The 15,765-nt window shown below is 52.2% G+C and overlaps 2 protein-coding genes across 3 annotated transcripts in view; both read right to left on the reverse strand.

Annotated features, from left to right (window-relative positions):
- Positions 1 to 8,147: 8,147 nt before the first annotated feature.
- VCPKMT (valosin containing protein lysine methyltransferase) lies at positions 8,148 to 12,463 on the reverse strand. 2 transcript variants are annotated; one of them, XM_039553310.1, is made up of 6 exons: positions 12,236 to 12,463; positions 11,994 to 12,104; positions 11,492 to 11,564; positions 10,402 to 10,521; positions 9,323 to 9,427; positions 8,148 to 8,694 (listed from the first exon to the last, which is right to left on the reverse strand). In XM_039553310.1, the coding sequence occupies exons 1-6, from the start codon at positions 12,445 to 12,447 to the stop codon at positions 8,680 to 8,682; spliced, it is 636 nt and encodes a 211-aa protein (XP_039409244.1). In that variant the 5' UTR covers positions 12,448 to 12,463; the 3' UTR covers positions 8,148 to 8,679. The 2 variants fall into 2 exon arrangements, with proteins under 2 accessions (XP_039409244.1, XP_039409243.1); XM_039553309.1 differs by having other exon boundaries at positions 8,148 to 9,427.
- Positions 12,464 to 14,198: 1,735 nt separating this feature from the next.
- The window catches only part of SOS2 (SOS Ras/Rho guanine nucleotide exchange factor 2), a 41,420-nt gene continuing 39,853 nt past the window's right edge, over positions 14,199 to 15,765 (reverse strand). Inside the window, 1 exon segment of the mRNA XM_039552457.1 lies at positions 14,199 to 15,763. Coding sequence (XP_039408391.1) covers positions 15,465 to 15,763 — 299 coding nt within the window. The 3' untranslated portion in view covers positions 14,199 to 15,464.

Here is a 15,765-nt window from a genome sequence, read left to right on the forward strand (position 1 = left end):
GACTTGCCTTGCACAGCTCCAGCTGCCCCGAGCAGCTCCCGGCTCTCCCGGCCCTCCCAGATGGATTTGGGTCCTGCATGACCAGTATGGCTGCAAGGATGAGCTATGCTCTCTCCAGTCTCCCAAAATAAATAGGGAGGAGGGAGAGGATGGCAGTGGCCTGCCAAAATAAAGGGTGAGTGGTGTCACGGTCTGACCTGGCTCCTGCTGCCTCACCAAGTCCTCGGGATTTGCCCCCAGAATTTGCCTCTGGAATTCCCACACTGCCACAACATGTTGAATTTGCCTCATTCCAGGGGATGCCCAGGTGGTCTCTGAGTAAGGAGGTGACTTGGTGACTTCTAGCTCTGTCCTACATCGCTTTCTTGCTTCCACTGGCTTCTGAATTTTGGTTTGGCTGGATAAACCATGCTCTGGCTGCTTTGTCAGCTCCCAGATGACCCACAGCAGATCCAGCGTCCTCCCCAAACCGGGAATTGCCAAAAATCCCAAGTGCTGGCACCACCAAGCTTTTTTTTTTTTGCTAGTTTAACACTATTTAGACGTTTGTGCCCAGTGCATTGGGCAAACCCTGGGTGTGGATGCGGACAGAGCAGCCTCCTTCCTGCAAAGGCACCGGGAGCATCCTGCATTTCCAGCACTGAGCTCTGAGCCTGAGGAGAGCTGGAGGTTTGTCCATGGAGGGGGTCAATCCCATGTCCCCCACACCGTCCCCAGGGCCACCCACGAGGCTGTGACAAAGTGATCACACCGACCACGATTACACCGCCTGTGATCACAGCGACTTTCCTGAACCACGAAATCCAACCCTGTCCGTCAGCCCCTGCCAATAATCCCCGGGGACAAAAGACCCCGAGGGCAGCTCCCGCCCCCGCCTGTAATTCCTCCCCTTCACTCTAATCCTCGGCCCTTCTGTCGCAGCAGCCAAATCCAATTAACCGTGCAAGGAGAGCACTCCAGCGGCGTTCAAATGGAGCCACGGGATCCCTTGGGATGGTTGGGGTGGGGTGGGGTGGCAATGCTAGGGGTGGAGAGGAGCCATCCCTGTCTTGAGTGGGGCTTATTCCCAGAAAAAGACCTTCTGAGAGCCAGTCTGGGCAAGGCATGAGGTAGGGGAGGTGGTCTGGGACTCGTGGCCATAGCTCTGCTGGGGGTGACTCTTTTTTCCCATTTTCCCAGTTGGCTTGGTTGTGGTACCATCTTCCAAGGCCCCACTCCAAACACCCACTGGGTCCTACTCAGCCTCCAAGACTTAATATCCACTTGCTCAGGGTTTACCATGAGCCTCTGACCTCTGTTTCCTGTCTGGCTGCAGAGGAAGATGCTCTGGTCCACTTCCAACCTGGCATGGAGGATGCCTGGGGATTGGAAGGATGTTCTCCAACCTGGGTCCCAAGTTTTTTCCCATGATCTGGTTTGCCAAAAAGAAAAGAAGACTCAGCATGGAGGTACCACAAATTCAGGATGGTCCCAGTGAACCCCCACCAGGAACGGGGTGCAGCCAAAGAAACACCCAACAGTTTTGATTTGCAGTTTTTGGCAGGCTGAACTCAAGGGACAGAAAGGAGGAGGGGGCAAGGGGAACTGGAAGGTGCAAAGGCAGCAGAACAATGAGGAAGGGCTTTGGTGGGGACCATGGAGGATGTGCTAGGGAGATGCTGCTTTTCTGGGCACAGATTGGGTATAAGGTGAATAAATGATGGTTGGCCCCAGGCGGCCGCGGAAGGACCAGGCAGTGCCTTAAATGAGGGAGAGAAACACGTGGAAGCAGAGGCTGAGTCCAAGGGGACGAGGTCCAACCGGCCAGGGGACGGCTGCAGGCGGCACACTGACCACTGGCAGCTGCTCTGAGACCTGAGCTAATGTTTAGCTTTGGACTTTGCCAAGTTGTCCAAGGGGCAAAGGAGGAGGAGGAGGAGGAGGGCGGGTGACCCGTGTGGGGCGGAGGGTGGCTGTGAGCTGGGACAGTGCCCAGGGCTGTGGCTCCTGCACGAGCTCCAGCTCAGAGGGAGCCGATTCTGGGTGTAGTTTCTACTGGTTTGGTCCTGGCTCAGCAGGACATTCCCTGACAAGGCCTTGCTGAGCTCCTCCATTTAGCTCAGCTCTTCCTGATGTATTTTATTCCTGACACATTGGGCTCCAGACAGCATTTGCAAGGGCTGCACTGAGGGGACACTGTCACAGACAGGGCGAGGAGCCTGGTGGCATCACTGACAAGGCTGCAAACGTGTCCCCAGCAATGGCCCAGGGCTGAGCACGTCCCATTGGCCTGGATAACCCACCCTGGGAGGCGCCTCATCTCTATTTAAACCCCCCTCTCCTGGGATGTAATTAAGGACGTGTCTATTAATTGCTGTGTCACATCAGCACGGATCGTCCCTGCCACCACCGGCGCTCCCTGGGCAGCTCCCACTGGACCGTTGCCACGTGTCTCCTCTCCATCCCCATCACCTCTACCCTGCAGCATCCCAAAACTTCGCATTTTGAGTTCTACCTTCCCAGGCAATTTTGCACAGCTACATTCTCCAATCCCAGATTATTCTAATGACACCGTGGAAGAGCTAAAAATAGGAGAAAGGCAATTTCTGCCTCTCCCCCACCAGCCACTGTCAGGAGTGCAGGGACGGCACCGGCAGCGGGAGCCTCCGAGGTGTTTGCAGGGAGTGTTTGGAGAGTATCACACCTCCCCTTTCCCTTCCCAGCCCTGGATCTTTAAATATCTGGCCCAAATCCACACAAGCCTGTAGCTGCTTAACTCCTTCCTTGCACTCAAATCCAAAGGAAACTGGGCACCTAAATGGGATGGAGGACATGGAGTGGTGGGTGCAAAACTCTCCTGCGTGTGCCAAACCTGCAGGAGTGACTCAGCCATGGTGTGGGTGGAGGGATCCTCCTGGCTTCCCTGGGGACTTCCTGGCTCCTGTGGGAACATCCCAGCTCCTGTGGGATTCACAGAGCCCACCTGCCCCATCCCACTTGAGTTCTTCTCCTGCCAGGGCTCTTGGATGTCCCAGGGTCCTGAGAAAACTGGGTTCTGCATGCACCAGAAAAAGCTGTGGGAAGCAACATCTGAATCCACACTGCTCTCCCTAAAATGCACATCCCAAAAAAGTGATGTACTCTCCCAAAAATTGTGCACTCCCCAAAAAAGTGATGCCCTGCCCCAAACCCAGCCATGCTGGATTTAGCCCCTGAACATGCTCGGCAGGATGAAGCAGCAGCCTGGGGGCAGCTGTTCCAGGTTAGTTCTTTTTTAATTTTTTTTTATTTAAGGCAACCTGTGGGATCCTGCACTCATGGAGGGTGGCTCAAGCTTGGGAATCCACAGGGAAGTGTGGACAACATCCCTCCACATGGCCCTGCCAGCCTTCAGAGGCCACCAGGCATCAGCTGGGTCAGGCTGGCACTGCTGGGCTGGGCAGGTGGAGCAAGACCCACAGAAACTGTCACCAACAACTTCATCCACGGCTTCAGACCAGATTCCCGGAGCCTGCACTGGGAATGGGTCCGTGCACCACGCTGGGCATGGAAACTGGTGCCAGCACGCGGGCATGGATGCATATGGAGAGGCAGGGAGCGGCCAGGGAGACATCCAGCAATGGATGTTTTCCCTCTTGGCACGCAGAGATCCGAACCAGAAGGGGATTCAGCCCCTGCTCCAAGGATGTCAGGCCAGGATTGTGCTGCTGCTGAGCTGGAGGCGGGACGGGCTCCGGAGGCCGGGCAGAGTGGGAAGAGAAGCGGCCGATCCCTGCCCCACAGGAGGAACAGAAACGCCGTGAGCCGGTGGCGGCCACGCGCCGGGGATTGCGCTGGAGCGGAGCAGAGACGGATGAGTCAGAGGATTCGGGCATAATGGGAAGCGCGGGCTCAGCAGGGCCGGGGACATGCAGGGACAGGGACATGCCGGCATGGGGACGTGCCGGGATGGGGCCTCAAGGCTGCCAGCGCTGCATCACCCTCAGCAAACCCTTCTCCAGGGCAGACACGGAACAGCGGGAAAAACGTGACTTTTTTCCGCCTGGTCGCAGGGAGAGGAAGGAAAGGGGTGAACTCATGGCAGTGTGAACGAGAGGGCTCTGCCACGCGTCCTCCCCGTCCTGCTGGCAGCTGGACACGGGGACGTCCCGCACTTCCCAGCTAGCGCTGGCAGGGTACCACGGGCCACATCCCAGCCCGGCTGCTTCCCCAAGGCAGCCCCACTTCCCTCCTGCCCACTGCTGCTTTCTCACTTCCTCAGCCTTTCCCGTTTCATAGATTTCCTTTTTTAAAAACCCCAAAAAAGCAAACCCAGAAGCACAAGAGGGATAAAGAAACAGCCACGCCCAAGTGGGAGCCCTGGTTCGCCTCCTGGTCAGAGTCACCCCAACAAGCCCTCGGCTGCCCCCACTTTCCTCATGGGAGCTGGTGAGGGCAGGAATTACTGGCACAGGATAATTACAGGGTTGAAGATGGAGGTGCTGCCTGTGGACCACACAGCCTTGGGCACGAGGTCCCACAGCTCTCAGGGATGGGACAAACCTCCCATGGCAAACCCAGGCTGGACTCAGACATCCATCCCACAGGGGAATTTGGGAAACAGCCTCCAAAAACGTCTCCACAGGCCAAAATAGTTTGACAATTTCAGCCACTGCTTTCTCTGCTCATTGTCATCTTTCTTCCACTTCCCACGGGATGGTGGCTGGGAGAAGCTGATCCTCAAAAGAAGATACTAAGCTTGGACACAAATGTGGATCACCATCACCCTGGAGGTCCTGGTCACTCCCTGGGACTGGGAGTGCCCAAACACTCGGACTCAGGGCTGGAATGCACAGCTCTGGTTGCCCATGGGTGCAGGAACAGGCACTCTGGGGCCTCGGTGCTGTACAAACCTCACAGTTTGCATGGCCTCAGAAAAGAAACTTTCTTTTTTTGTTTCAGGATGTGAAAGGAGACCACAAGACCACAGTCCCACGGCTTCCCCACCCTGGGATGACAGGACACTGCACTGGCAGCAAGCAGATCAAACTGACACCATTTCAGGAGGGGAAGGCTGGGATCCCTCTTCCTGCATCCCTCACACCGTATGGGCACTCATGGGGCAGTGCTGGCAGCGTGGGCCAGGCCAAGGAGCCACATCCACACCACCACTGGCACCAAGGAACATCTCCATCCCCCAGGTTGGGCTGCCAAAACACCTGGTGTTTGAAATCATGGAATCCCTGAATAGTTTGGGTTGGAAGGGACCTCAAAGCTCATCTTGTTCCACCCTTGGCTGTGGGCACCTTCCACTGTCCCAGGCTGCTCCAAGCCCCGTCCAACCTGGCCTTGGAAACTTCCAGGGATCCAGGGGCAGCCACAGCTTCTCTGGGCACCCTGTGCCAGGGCCTCCCCACCCTTACAGCTAAAAACTTCTCCCCAGTATCCCATCTGACCCTGCCCTGTGGCAGTGGGAAGCCATTTCCCCTGATCCAGGCCCTCCATGCACTGCCCACCTCCCAGGGCCCCATGAAGTGGAAGGAGGTGCAGCAGGGATGGGAGAGCCCCCAGATGTGATCTGTCACTGAGTGAGTGACTGTGGCACTGTGCCGGTGGCACTGTGCCATTGTCACTGTGCTGTTTGCTCCTCGGCTCCTCAGGAAATGGCACAACGGCAGCAGCAGCCACAGAATCAACCCAAGACACCGTTTAACTGTTTGCCCATGTACCAGGAGTCCACCGCAGCTGGTGGGAGCAGATCCACAGGAATAAAAACCCTTTTCCAACACTCTGTCTTAATGCTACAGGCAGGAAGTATCATTTTCTAAGAGGAGAGTCCATTTGTCCAGGCTTACATGCCACGGAAAGTGATTATACAGCTGGGGAGGACACTTTCCCAAGCAAAGCCACGAGCCCTGTGGGATTTGTGGGAGAAGGTCCTGGCCCCACACAGGCCCAGGGGGCTCTGCTGCAGCACCGGGAATCACTCATGGATGGCCGGACCTGGACTGGGGCACTCTTTTTGGCAGCTACTCCTGTTTTTCCTAGAAAATGGAAAAATAGCCATGGAGCATCACAGGTCCCACAGTTTCTGAGCTGTGTTGTGACTGATACCACGACAAGAAGCCATCAGTGATTTATGTGGCTGGTGCTGAGCTGGCATCGCACACTGTGCTCCCTCCCGGACTGCGCGCCCTCGATCCAAGCAGAACCGGAACAGTTCCAGTGGCTGTCATAGCCGTGAGTGAGCAGCCCAGCAAAGGCCCAGAGGGACCAAAGGATGGTGGCACTACCATTGCTGTCACCAGAGGGACAGGGCAGAGCCACCCTCCAGGGCTGTGGGCTCACCCAGCACAGGAGCATCACGGCTCTCCCAGGAAAATCACGCATGACCTCCGCACCCACAGCCCACACAGTTTCCCATCACTTGAGCTGGTGTTGAAATCACGCCAGAAAATTATCCAGGATTTAAGCATGACTTTAGGCAAATGCCTCAGACTCCCAAACATCTCTGCTGTGGCACCAAACCAGCTCCCACAGCAGCAGCACAGGAGCAGCACAGCAGCAACACCTCCCTGCTCTCTCTTGGAAGGATGCAACAAAGCTCAGCAAGGTGAGGCACAGGCTGGGTACTCAGCTGGGATGTGGTGGATTTGGTGCTGCTGGTTCCCACCACAGCCAGCCTGAAGGTAGAGCCCAGGGATGAGCTCTCTTATGTGGAGAAGCTGGGACAGATCTGGGCTGGCATGGCAGGAGGGACTGCCAGGGATAGCTCTCCAAAGCACCTGCTGTGCCCCAGAGGCTGGGCAGAGCCTGACTCTGTCACAGCCAGACTTCTCCAAAGAGCCCCCGTGTTTAACAGAAGTGGCACCAAAACACACTGTCTCCAAGGAATCAGGACAAATCCAACTGGGACAAACAGGACAGGTGAGAGAAGAGAGAGGTTGGCAAGAATCAGGATCACCACCTCCCTCGCATCCCATTTTCCGTGAGGGCTCCACACCCTCTCCTAGTTCAGAGCAGGCAGCCACCAGCCTCTCCAGACACGGCGGAGCTGAGCCCCAGGAGGATCCCATCCCCCTTTCCAAAAGCCCTTTTTTCACCCCAAAAAGCAGCTGTTTCACGTGGTGGCTCTGGGGACAGGCAGCCCCTCCCTGCTGCCCTGGTTAGCGGCGGTTTCCTCTCCACAGCTGCGGAGCAGCAGCAGCAGCAGCAGCAGTTGGGTTTTACATCCCCTCGTTGGGTGCAGCCGGTGACGGGAGGTGACGCACGGGGTGACAGAGCCCAGCCCCCTCCCACGAGGTCCCTGTCACCCAGGGACAGTCACAGCCCGAGTGCTGTAGGCCCGAAGCTGAGGGCACAGCAGAGCAGCAGCCAGCAGGGAAGAAAAAGCACAACTTCCTCCCTTTTTCTTCTGAAGAAGGGATCCGAGCCCTGTGCAAAAGGAAGTGCTGATACCACACGTCCTGTAGATAAAACAGCTATTCCATCAGCTCCAAACCCTTGGGAAAGGCTGCTCCTCTCTGCATCACCCCCACCACCAAGCAGGGTGCCAGTGTCCCAGTGTGACGCCATCCCTTTGCTCTTTGGGACATCATCCCACCACTGCTGGGATTTGGGGATATTTTCCTGATTTTTCTGGAGTGAGAGCTTCCACCTGGGAAGCCATGTTGGTATAAACATTCCAGTAAATCCCTTCCTGCAGGCCACTGGGTAATTAAGGAGCTCTTTTCATAACGAGGTAACAAATAACACATGTGGTTTGACAAATTAGGTTCTCGCCTTCGCTAATCATTGCTGCCGCACTCGGCAAGCCACGACAGTGTTTTAGGATGTGGGAAGTTTGCAAGGAATTCTCTTAATGGAGAAAAAGGGAGCCTGAACTTGGGGCAGGTGCAGAAAACTCCTGGGAGCCTGCAAACAAAACTCTTCCCAACCCACCAGTTTTTTGGAGAAAACCCAGCCCCAGTAACTCGTGCCTCTGTCACAGACCCAACTTCCACAGCTGCATCCACCACAGAAAAGTGAGAATTCCTGCAAAATCCCTCCTCCAAGCCACCACTGTGCTCAAAGAGGTAGAAACACCGACAGCCACAAGGAACCTGCTCACCAGAATAACTTGAAGGTGTCAAACTTGACCTGCAGTTCTTTACACCAGAAAAGCGCAGGTGAAAACAAAAAGGCAGAACGATTTTGCACAGGCACATTTCATCTGTGCACGACCCAGCTCCTGGAATGAGCCTCCCAGGAGCGCTGGGAATGACAAAGGAACCGCAGGATGAAAGAACAACCCACCATCCAACACCCACCTCCCGTGCCAAAGTTTTATTGACCGGCCGGTCGAGCCGCTCCCGGTTTTCCCCTCGCGGAGGTTTCGGTGCGGTGCCCGCAGATGGGCTCGGTGAGCGCTCGGCAGCGCCGCTCCCACAGCAGCTGCCCAGCAGAGGCACAGGCACACGCCCCCCGCGCTGCTCCGGGAATCGCTTCGGCTCCATTCCCCGCCTCCCCGCGCCCGCAGACACGGCCAGCCCACAGCTGTCCTGCCGGAAGGCGCTGTCCGAGACCTCGGCTGCCGAGCCCCGTGCCAAGTCCGCCAGCGAGAAGCTGCTTGGTGCAGATGAGTCACAACCACACTGCAGACAGTCCCTCTGTGGTGTTACCCCATCCCCTCTCCACCTTCTCCAGAGCTCTGCCAGGGGACAGATCCTGTGGTCAGAGACCTCACGATGGGAAACTCTGTCAAGAGATTTTCACAAAGATGACAGATTTTTAAGTGGCCTGGTTTTGTTCAAGAGCTGAGCCTGCACGTTATGTCAGCACAATATGCAAAGTATTTTCTTCACGCTGCATCAATTAACCCAGAAATGATCAAAGCAATCCTGGCTGAGCATCACATCTAGAGCCTGGTTTTGGGGAGAGGGTGGCACAGCCCACAGTGCCAAAAGCAGCACTGGGCATTTTACTTTTATTACTTTGGTGCCTCCCAACTCCAGTTTGGAGATCCCACCCCACCAGAGCATGGAAGCAGGAGAAGTGTGAAGCTCAAAGGAGATGCTGAAGAAGGCTGACACCTGGAGCACCCTGTTTGGGAACAAAGCAGCTCCTCTGTACAGCAGGGATGGGGGCTGTGGTTCCACAGGGTCCCCCTAACAGCATTTCAGAGTCAGTCTGGAGCTCCACCTCTGGAACGCTCATGCTGTGCCAAGGAAACAGCAGCTCTGGGAATTCCTGGCAGCAGTTGCTGCACTGGTGCCATGAACCATTCCAGTGGAAGGTGTCCCTGCCCGTGGCAGGGGGTGGAACAAGATGAGCTTTAAGGTCCCTTCCCAATAACCCAAAGCATTCTGGGATTCTGTGGACCTACCACCTGCTTCCTGTGGATGTTCATGATGTGGATGTCTTCGCTCCGATACTCCTCGTCGTGCCTATCCAGGGGAATTTTTTCCAGCTCGAAGTCCCTCTGAAGCAGCTGGTTACCAGAGAACCCACAGAACAGTTCCACAAAGGCCTCCACAACCAGTCCAGACATTCCCCCCCTTTACCCTCATCTTAAATACTCCAGCACCAACGCAAAGCTACAGACACCTTGCAACGCTCCAGAAAAATCTATTTAAGTTTGTGATGAAACACTTCTGGGGGGATTTAAAAGATGTGTGGATGTGGCACTTGGGGACATGAGTTACTGGTGGCCTTGGCAGTGCTTGGGGGATGATGATCTCAGAGGACTTTTCCAACCTAAATGAATTCTGTGAATCCATGATTTTGCTTCCTTTAATCCCTGAAGTGCTAAGCCAAACCACAGCACCTGCCTGCCTGCCCACCTTCTCAACTGAAAGGGAGAGAAAAAAAAACAGGCTAAAACCCCCCAGCATCGGCTCTGGGATGTGCTCAGATTGCCTGGGCTAAACCTGGCAAGCCAAGGAAGGAAATAAATCACAGAAAAAGCAGAAATCAGCCAGAAACACCAACACCTGTTGTGTTTATTGTGGGAGCAGCACCTCAGCAAAGCCGAGCTCAGCCCTCCTCACAGCCAGGGCCCCACAAGAGTGTGAGGCACTAATTATCAAACAGGTGCTTTGATTAACACCTACCAATCCCCTGGAATTCTCAACCCTTTCCCTTTTTTTGCAGTATTATAGTTATTACATATAATCCAGCACAAGAGCTGCTTTTCAACAGCCACCACAGGTGCAGAGTTAATCTGCACTGACCATCATCCCCACACAGGTGTTTCCCTGTGTTGCTTTTCCTCACCTGCACACAAGATCAGCTGGAATATTCAATTAAAACACCTATTAATGGGCTCTCAGTAGAGAGAAGGAATTTTTCCAGAAGCAGCTTTATCACTAAGGAGAGAGTTCTGAGTTCCTGAGCAAAACTTTGTATTTTCCCTCTGCTTTCAATGGAACAGCCTAAAAGAAAAATGTGTTAAAAACCACTTACTTCAAAGTATTTTTTCTCAATTTCAGGGTTCTTCCCCATAGTCCTCTGTTCATAGCAGCACAGGACACAAGTGTCAGGGCCAGTCAGGTCCTTCAGGGTCTTCAGCAACGGTTCCAAGGACTGCCCAAAAACGTTAAACATTTCCCACGTGGATTTCAAGTTCATTTCACTGGTTACAATACCCTCTAGCTAAAGTCTTCACCCAAGAGAGAACTTCCCAGTTTTGCTTTCCAGGGAGTTATTTTTAGTACTTTAACTGGGACAAGAAGAACATGGGGGGGGAAAGCTGGGAAGCAGAGGAGAAAGGGGGACTCACAGGAGAAGAGTTTCACAGACTGACCAAGGAAACTGAACTGGATTCCAAGCCAGAAACATCCCACACTGCTGAGTGGGATGTTCCTTGAGGCACACAACAATGAGTATTACTTGGTGTGCTTCAAAAGTGAGAGTTTTCTCAGTTATTCCTGGAGTATGGCTCAGATCCAGACCACAATGCAGCGAAATGGGACCAACAGGCAGGGGACTCAGTGGCAGGGGCTGCTAAAGCCATTGGCAGGGCACTGGGACATGGGGCTTTTCAGGTTATTTCCCTTTTCCTGCAGCTTCCCTCAGCTCTCTGTGCACATCCTACAGAGCTCCAGCTGAGGACACGAGGCAGACTACAACAACCACTCAGCTAGAGCAGGATTTCTCCCCTCGTGCCTTCCCAAGGAAAGTGTGAGGAGAACCCAAACAGCAGATGTAGCCCTTTTAAATTTCATTTACCAATGATTTCAACAGTTCACATTTTGCTTCACCATTCCCAATGTAAAAAAAAAAAAAAAAAAAAAAAAAAAAAAAAAAAATACGAAGAGGGGGAACAAACATCCAATTTGGGATTTTTAACATAAAAATAGTCTCTGGTTCTATCTCAGATGGCCTTACATCTATTAAAAATGCCTTTTCCAGTCTTGTTCTACATATTCCTCTAAACCACAGGGACCATGACATGAGCACAATATTTATCTGGATACTCCTCACACTGAACACATTGATTCCACCCCCTTCCCAAGGAACCTTTCTGTAGGGGTTTAACAAAGTCCTCATTTACCTCCTCATAGTAAATGCAATCAGCCATGAGTATATAATCAGGGGGAGGCTGAAATTCTGTTACATCTTCACCCCTAAAAAGAACAAGAAAAAACCAACAAAAAGTGAAAATAAGCTTTAGTAATAACACATACAGCTAAGAAATTGAGCATAAAGTTAACTACTGTGTTCTCATATTAAGGTTCCCTCTCACAGCAGTGTTTTGAAGTAACTTAGCAATTTAATGAAGACAGTGCAGAATCCCAGAATGGTTTGGGTTGGAAGGGCCCTTAAAAACCATCCTGTTCCAGTTCCTGCCATGGGCAGGAACACCTTCCACTATCCCAGGCTGCTCCAAGCCCCGTCCAACCTGGCCTTGGGCACTGCCAGGGATCCAGGGGCCTCCCCACCCTCATAGCCAGGAATTCCTTCCCAATATCCCATCTAAACCGACTCTTTCTCAACCGGAACCCAGGAGCCCCGTTAAAGCTGAACAGAGACATTAAATAAAGGCTCATACAAACCATTTCAGTACCTTGGCTCGGACGGACCCTGTGACCAGGTGCTTGTTGTTCTCAATATTAACCATCAACAGCTCCTGCAGCTCCTCCAGGTCCGTGACCGTCACGTTCGCCCTGTAACACAAGCACGGGGTTAGAGAATAACGCAATGGCTGGGGACGCTCCGCACAGCATAGAAAACAGGGTTTAAAGGAATCGAAAGGGTCTGAGGGAGATGCCAGCGCCGAGCAGGGGCTCCCGCTCACCCCAGCGTGGCTGCCATGATGCCGACGGCGCCGGTGCCCGCACCCAACTCCAGGACGTGGCGGCGGGCGAGGGGGCAGGCGCCGGTCTCCAGGAACTTGGCGAGCACCAGCGCGGCGTCCCACACCACGCAGCCCACGCCGCCGGCTGCCCGCTGCTCCAGCCGCAGCGCCGGCCCGTCCCGACGCTCCAGCTCCCTCACGAAACCCGCCATAGCCCCGGCTCTGAGGCGGCGCGGCCCCTCCTCGTCCTCGTCCCGCCCCGCCCCGTCCCGCCCGGCGGGAAGAAATGGCGGGCGGGCCGTGAGGGGGCGGCGGTACCTGCCCGCCCTCGGCGGTGGGAGAAGCTCCGCTCCTTGAGCATGGAGACTTTTCCAGCTGAAGTGATTCCAGGATTTCTCCAGCCGTGTCCCTGAAGGAGCGCGGAGCCCTCAGGACCTCATTCCCTGTAGCCGCTCCCTCATCCCTCCTGAGCAGCTCCAGCCTGAGCCCTCCTGAAGGTTTTCTCATAAACCACCCTTAGACAACTTACAAAAGGTCTTAATAAACCTACAAAAAAAGTTTTAATAAACCTACAAAAGTCTTAGTAAGTCTGCAAAAAAGATCTTAATAAACGTACAAAAAGGCTTTAATAAATTTTAAAAAGGCCTTAATAAATGTACAAAAAGGTCTTAAACCTATGGGAAAAGGTCTTCATAAACCTGTGAAAAAGGTTTTAATAAACCTACACAAAAGATCTTAACAAACCTACAAAAAGGTTTTAATAAACTCACAAAAAAGGTTTTAATCAAGCAACTGAATCGATTCTGCATCAACATTTTAAAATACATTTTCACCCCCCTTGGGTATGTGGAAGAAAGGGGTTTTTACTAGTTTATTTCATTTCTTTTAGACCAATGAGAGGCCTCGTGGTGGTCGGCAGATTCCTCTTGAAGGGAGGCTCATCTTCCTTGAGAAGTTGTTTTCTGAGGGAATTGCCTTTTCCCACAAAAGCTAACTTCAAACCCAAACTTCACATTTTTCCCCTCCAGCAGTTTTTTTGTTGTTTTTTTTACCTATCCCTCTAATTATGAAGTAACTGAAATGTTAATTTATTGCTCTCTTGGCATTCCTTGAACCACAGTGGTGGGAATCTCGCTGCCTTTGACCATTTTCCATGGCAGTGTTATATTCTATTATGGAATATTCAAAATGGTTCTAGCATAAACACTTGTACAGGAAGGCATAAAGCTGACATCTGTACATTCTAAAATGTGGGAGAGAATTTTTTTCCTCGTCAACAACACACAAAAGTCTGAAAAAATATTATTGTTTAGCAATAGCTGCCGGTGGGGACTTCAAAAGAGTGCAAAGAATCTGCTAAAGAATTCCACTTTTTCAAGTCATTGTCCATTTCCTACCTGCACTCCCAGTTCATGCATCTCAAATTTGGGACTTCTTGAACCTTATTTTAGCAAAATGAAGCAGCTTTCCCATAGAATGTGTGTTCCGCCCCTTGTGTGGATGGATTCCACCCCTCTCTTCTTCCTCAGGGACGGAGCATGGAGGGGACAGGCAGTAGAAAGAGACTGTCCGAGAGACAGATGGAAAAATAAATACATCTTCCCAGGAGAAAACTGTGGGATTCTTGGGGTGATCCTGTGCAGGGCCAGGAGTTGGACTCGATGATCCTGGTGGATCCCTTCCAACTCAGGGTGTTTCTAATTAACATCTCTCCTCAGTCATATCTCTCCTCTCCTTTCCCAGAAGGAGAATTTTCCAAATGGAATGCCCAACGCAATGGGAGCAGTTTAGGCAGACCGATGAGGAGCTGGAGTCTGATTTGGAAGCCTGGGATGGGCCCAACCCTCAAAGGCAGAAGTAGAGCCAAAGTGACACCAGCAGCATGGAAAATTGGGGCATTTTGTGTTGTCAAAAATGCAATTCCCAACCTTGTCATTGCAAGGAACACGCACTGCTCAAGCTCTTAAAAATTAAGACTGGGGTGATTTATTAATCTTGTTAAGAACTCTGATACAAAGCACAGTAGAAGGCCACAAACCAGTAAATAAAATGTGGCTTGTGAAGGCCACTTTATAAATGCTGCTACAGAACTACCAGTAAAACCGACTCACTCTCGCACCAGTTCAAACACGGGAGTTTGACTGGCAAAGAAAAGTTCCATTCACTTATCAGTTTAAAAAGTTTAATAAAGCTTTAAGTGTTTGCTGGTTTAAATGCTACCAATTTCCAAAGTGGATTCACGAGTAAGTGTAGATCTAAAGGAGAAGTTATTAGGTCTGGAAGGCAAGACTGTTCCCAAGCCAGAGGAAACGCTGCTGGCCGGATGCAATCCCAGGAGTAGCAGACTGTGTTATAGGCCTCGAAGTCAACTTCAATTTATACATGTGATTAGCATATCTGTAAATATACAATATAAACAATTGTACAGGCGCATAGCTTTGTTCTCCACAACAGTAGACAAACTCTGTAGCTTAAGACACCTTCGCCTACCAAAACAAAAAAGGCACATCTGAACAGGATGCACGTGAAGTACTCAGGATCCTCCCCAATATCCGAGACGGGTACTCCTCCTTCATCCTTTCTCCAAATAACCAAGACCAACCGAATATTTTGGTACTTAGATTTCAACCTGTTTTTTCTTTGTCTTCAGCAGCAAATCAATGGCAATTAAGACATGGCATGAGAATATTCCAGAACAGGAGCTGTCACTCAGGAACCTCCAGCCTTACACCAAGGCAAGTGGCCGGAGGTTTCAAATCCGTGACGCTCTGTATCCTCGTTTAGTGTGATCATCCCATTGCTGGGTTTCCTTAATTAAAAAAAAGGCCACTAGTGCTCAAATTTGAAAAAAATTCCACAGACGCACCTTTTTTTTGGCTCAGTGCAATTAAATGATGTCAGTTTAAATTCACTTAGTGTCGTTTACAGTGCAAAAGGTCTATTTTGTGTCCTGGCAGAAGTGTCGGCACTGAGGACATGAACCAAGGCAATGCTGCTGCTCACCTGAGGGTAATGCTGTCCAACCACACAGGCTGGAGTGTGTGTAGTCTGAATTCTTTTCCAATTTAAACCTTTTTTTTTTTTTTTATCAGCAGCACTTTAAGAGCATAATTTGTGAAAATACTAAAATACACTGCCTTTTTTTCTTTTTTTTGAATAAATTAAAAAAAAAAAAAAAAGAGGAACTTTACAAATACTATTCCAGTGTCAATGACTACTATGGCTAAGGTCATTGAGGAGTTTCTGCATTTTCTAGCAAAGACAGTCTGTGCAAAGGAGGGTGGGAGAGCTCCCTTTTGTAAGTCTTTGGTGGCAGTTTTGGTAGCTGAGGGCTGGAGTTGTGCCGGGGCGGCACGGGGGGCACGGGCGGCTGGGCCAGGTTGTTGTGGCTGGCGCTGATGACGCAGCAGCGGCGCAGGACCCGGGGAGAGGGGGTGCTGGGAGGGGTGCCCGGAGAGCTGGGGCCGGAGCCGGCCTCCCGCAGCCACTCGGGATCCCGGGGGAAGCGTCCCAGCGGCGGCGGCTGCAGT

The sequence above is a fragment of the Corvus cornix genome, chromosome 5 (assembly GCF_000738735.6).
Source record: "Corvus cornix cornix isolate S_Up_H32 chromosome 5, ASM73873v5, whole genome shotgun sequence".
Classification (NCBI taxonomy): Eukaryota; Metazoa; Chordata; class Aves; order Passeriformes; family Corvidae; genus Corvus; species Corvus cornix.

Coding starts and splice junctions, on each gene's coding strand:
- VCPKMT (XM_039553309.1), bottom strand. CDS start 12,447: ATGGCGGGTTTCGTGAGGGAGCTGGAGCGTCGGGACGGGCCGGCGCTG. Junction 10,522..11,491: donor ATTGCATTTACTATGAGGAG/GTAAATGAGGAC, acceptor GTTTTTGGGCAG/TCCTTGGAACCGTTGCTGAA. Junction 9,428..10,401: donor TTGAGAAAAAATACTTTGAA/GTAAGTGGTTTT, acceptor TCTGGTAACCAG/CTGCTTCAGAGGGACTTCGA.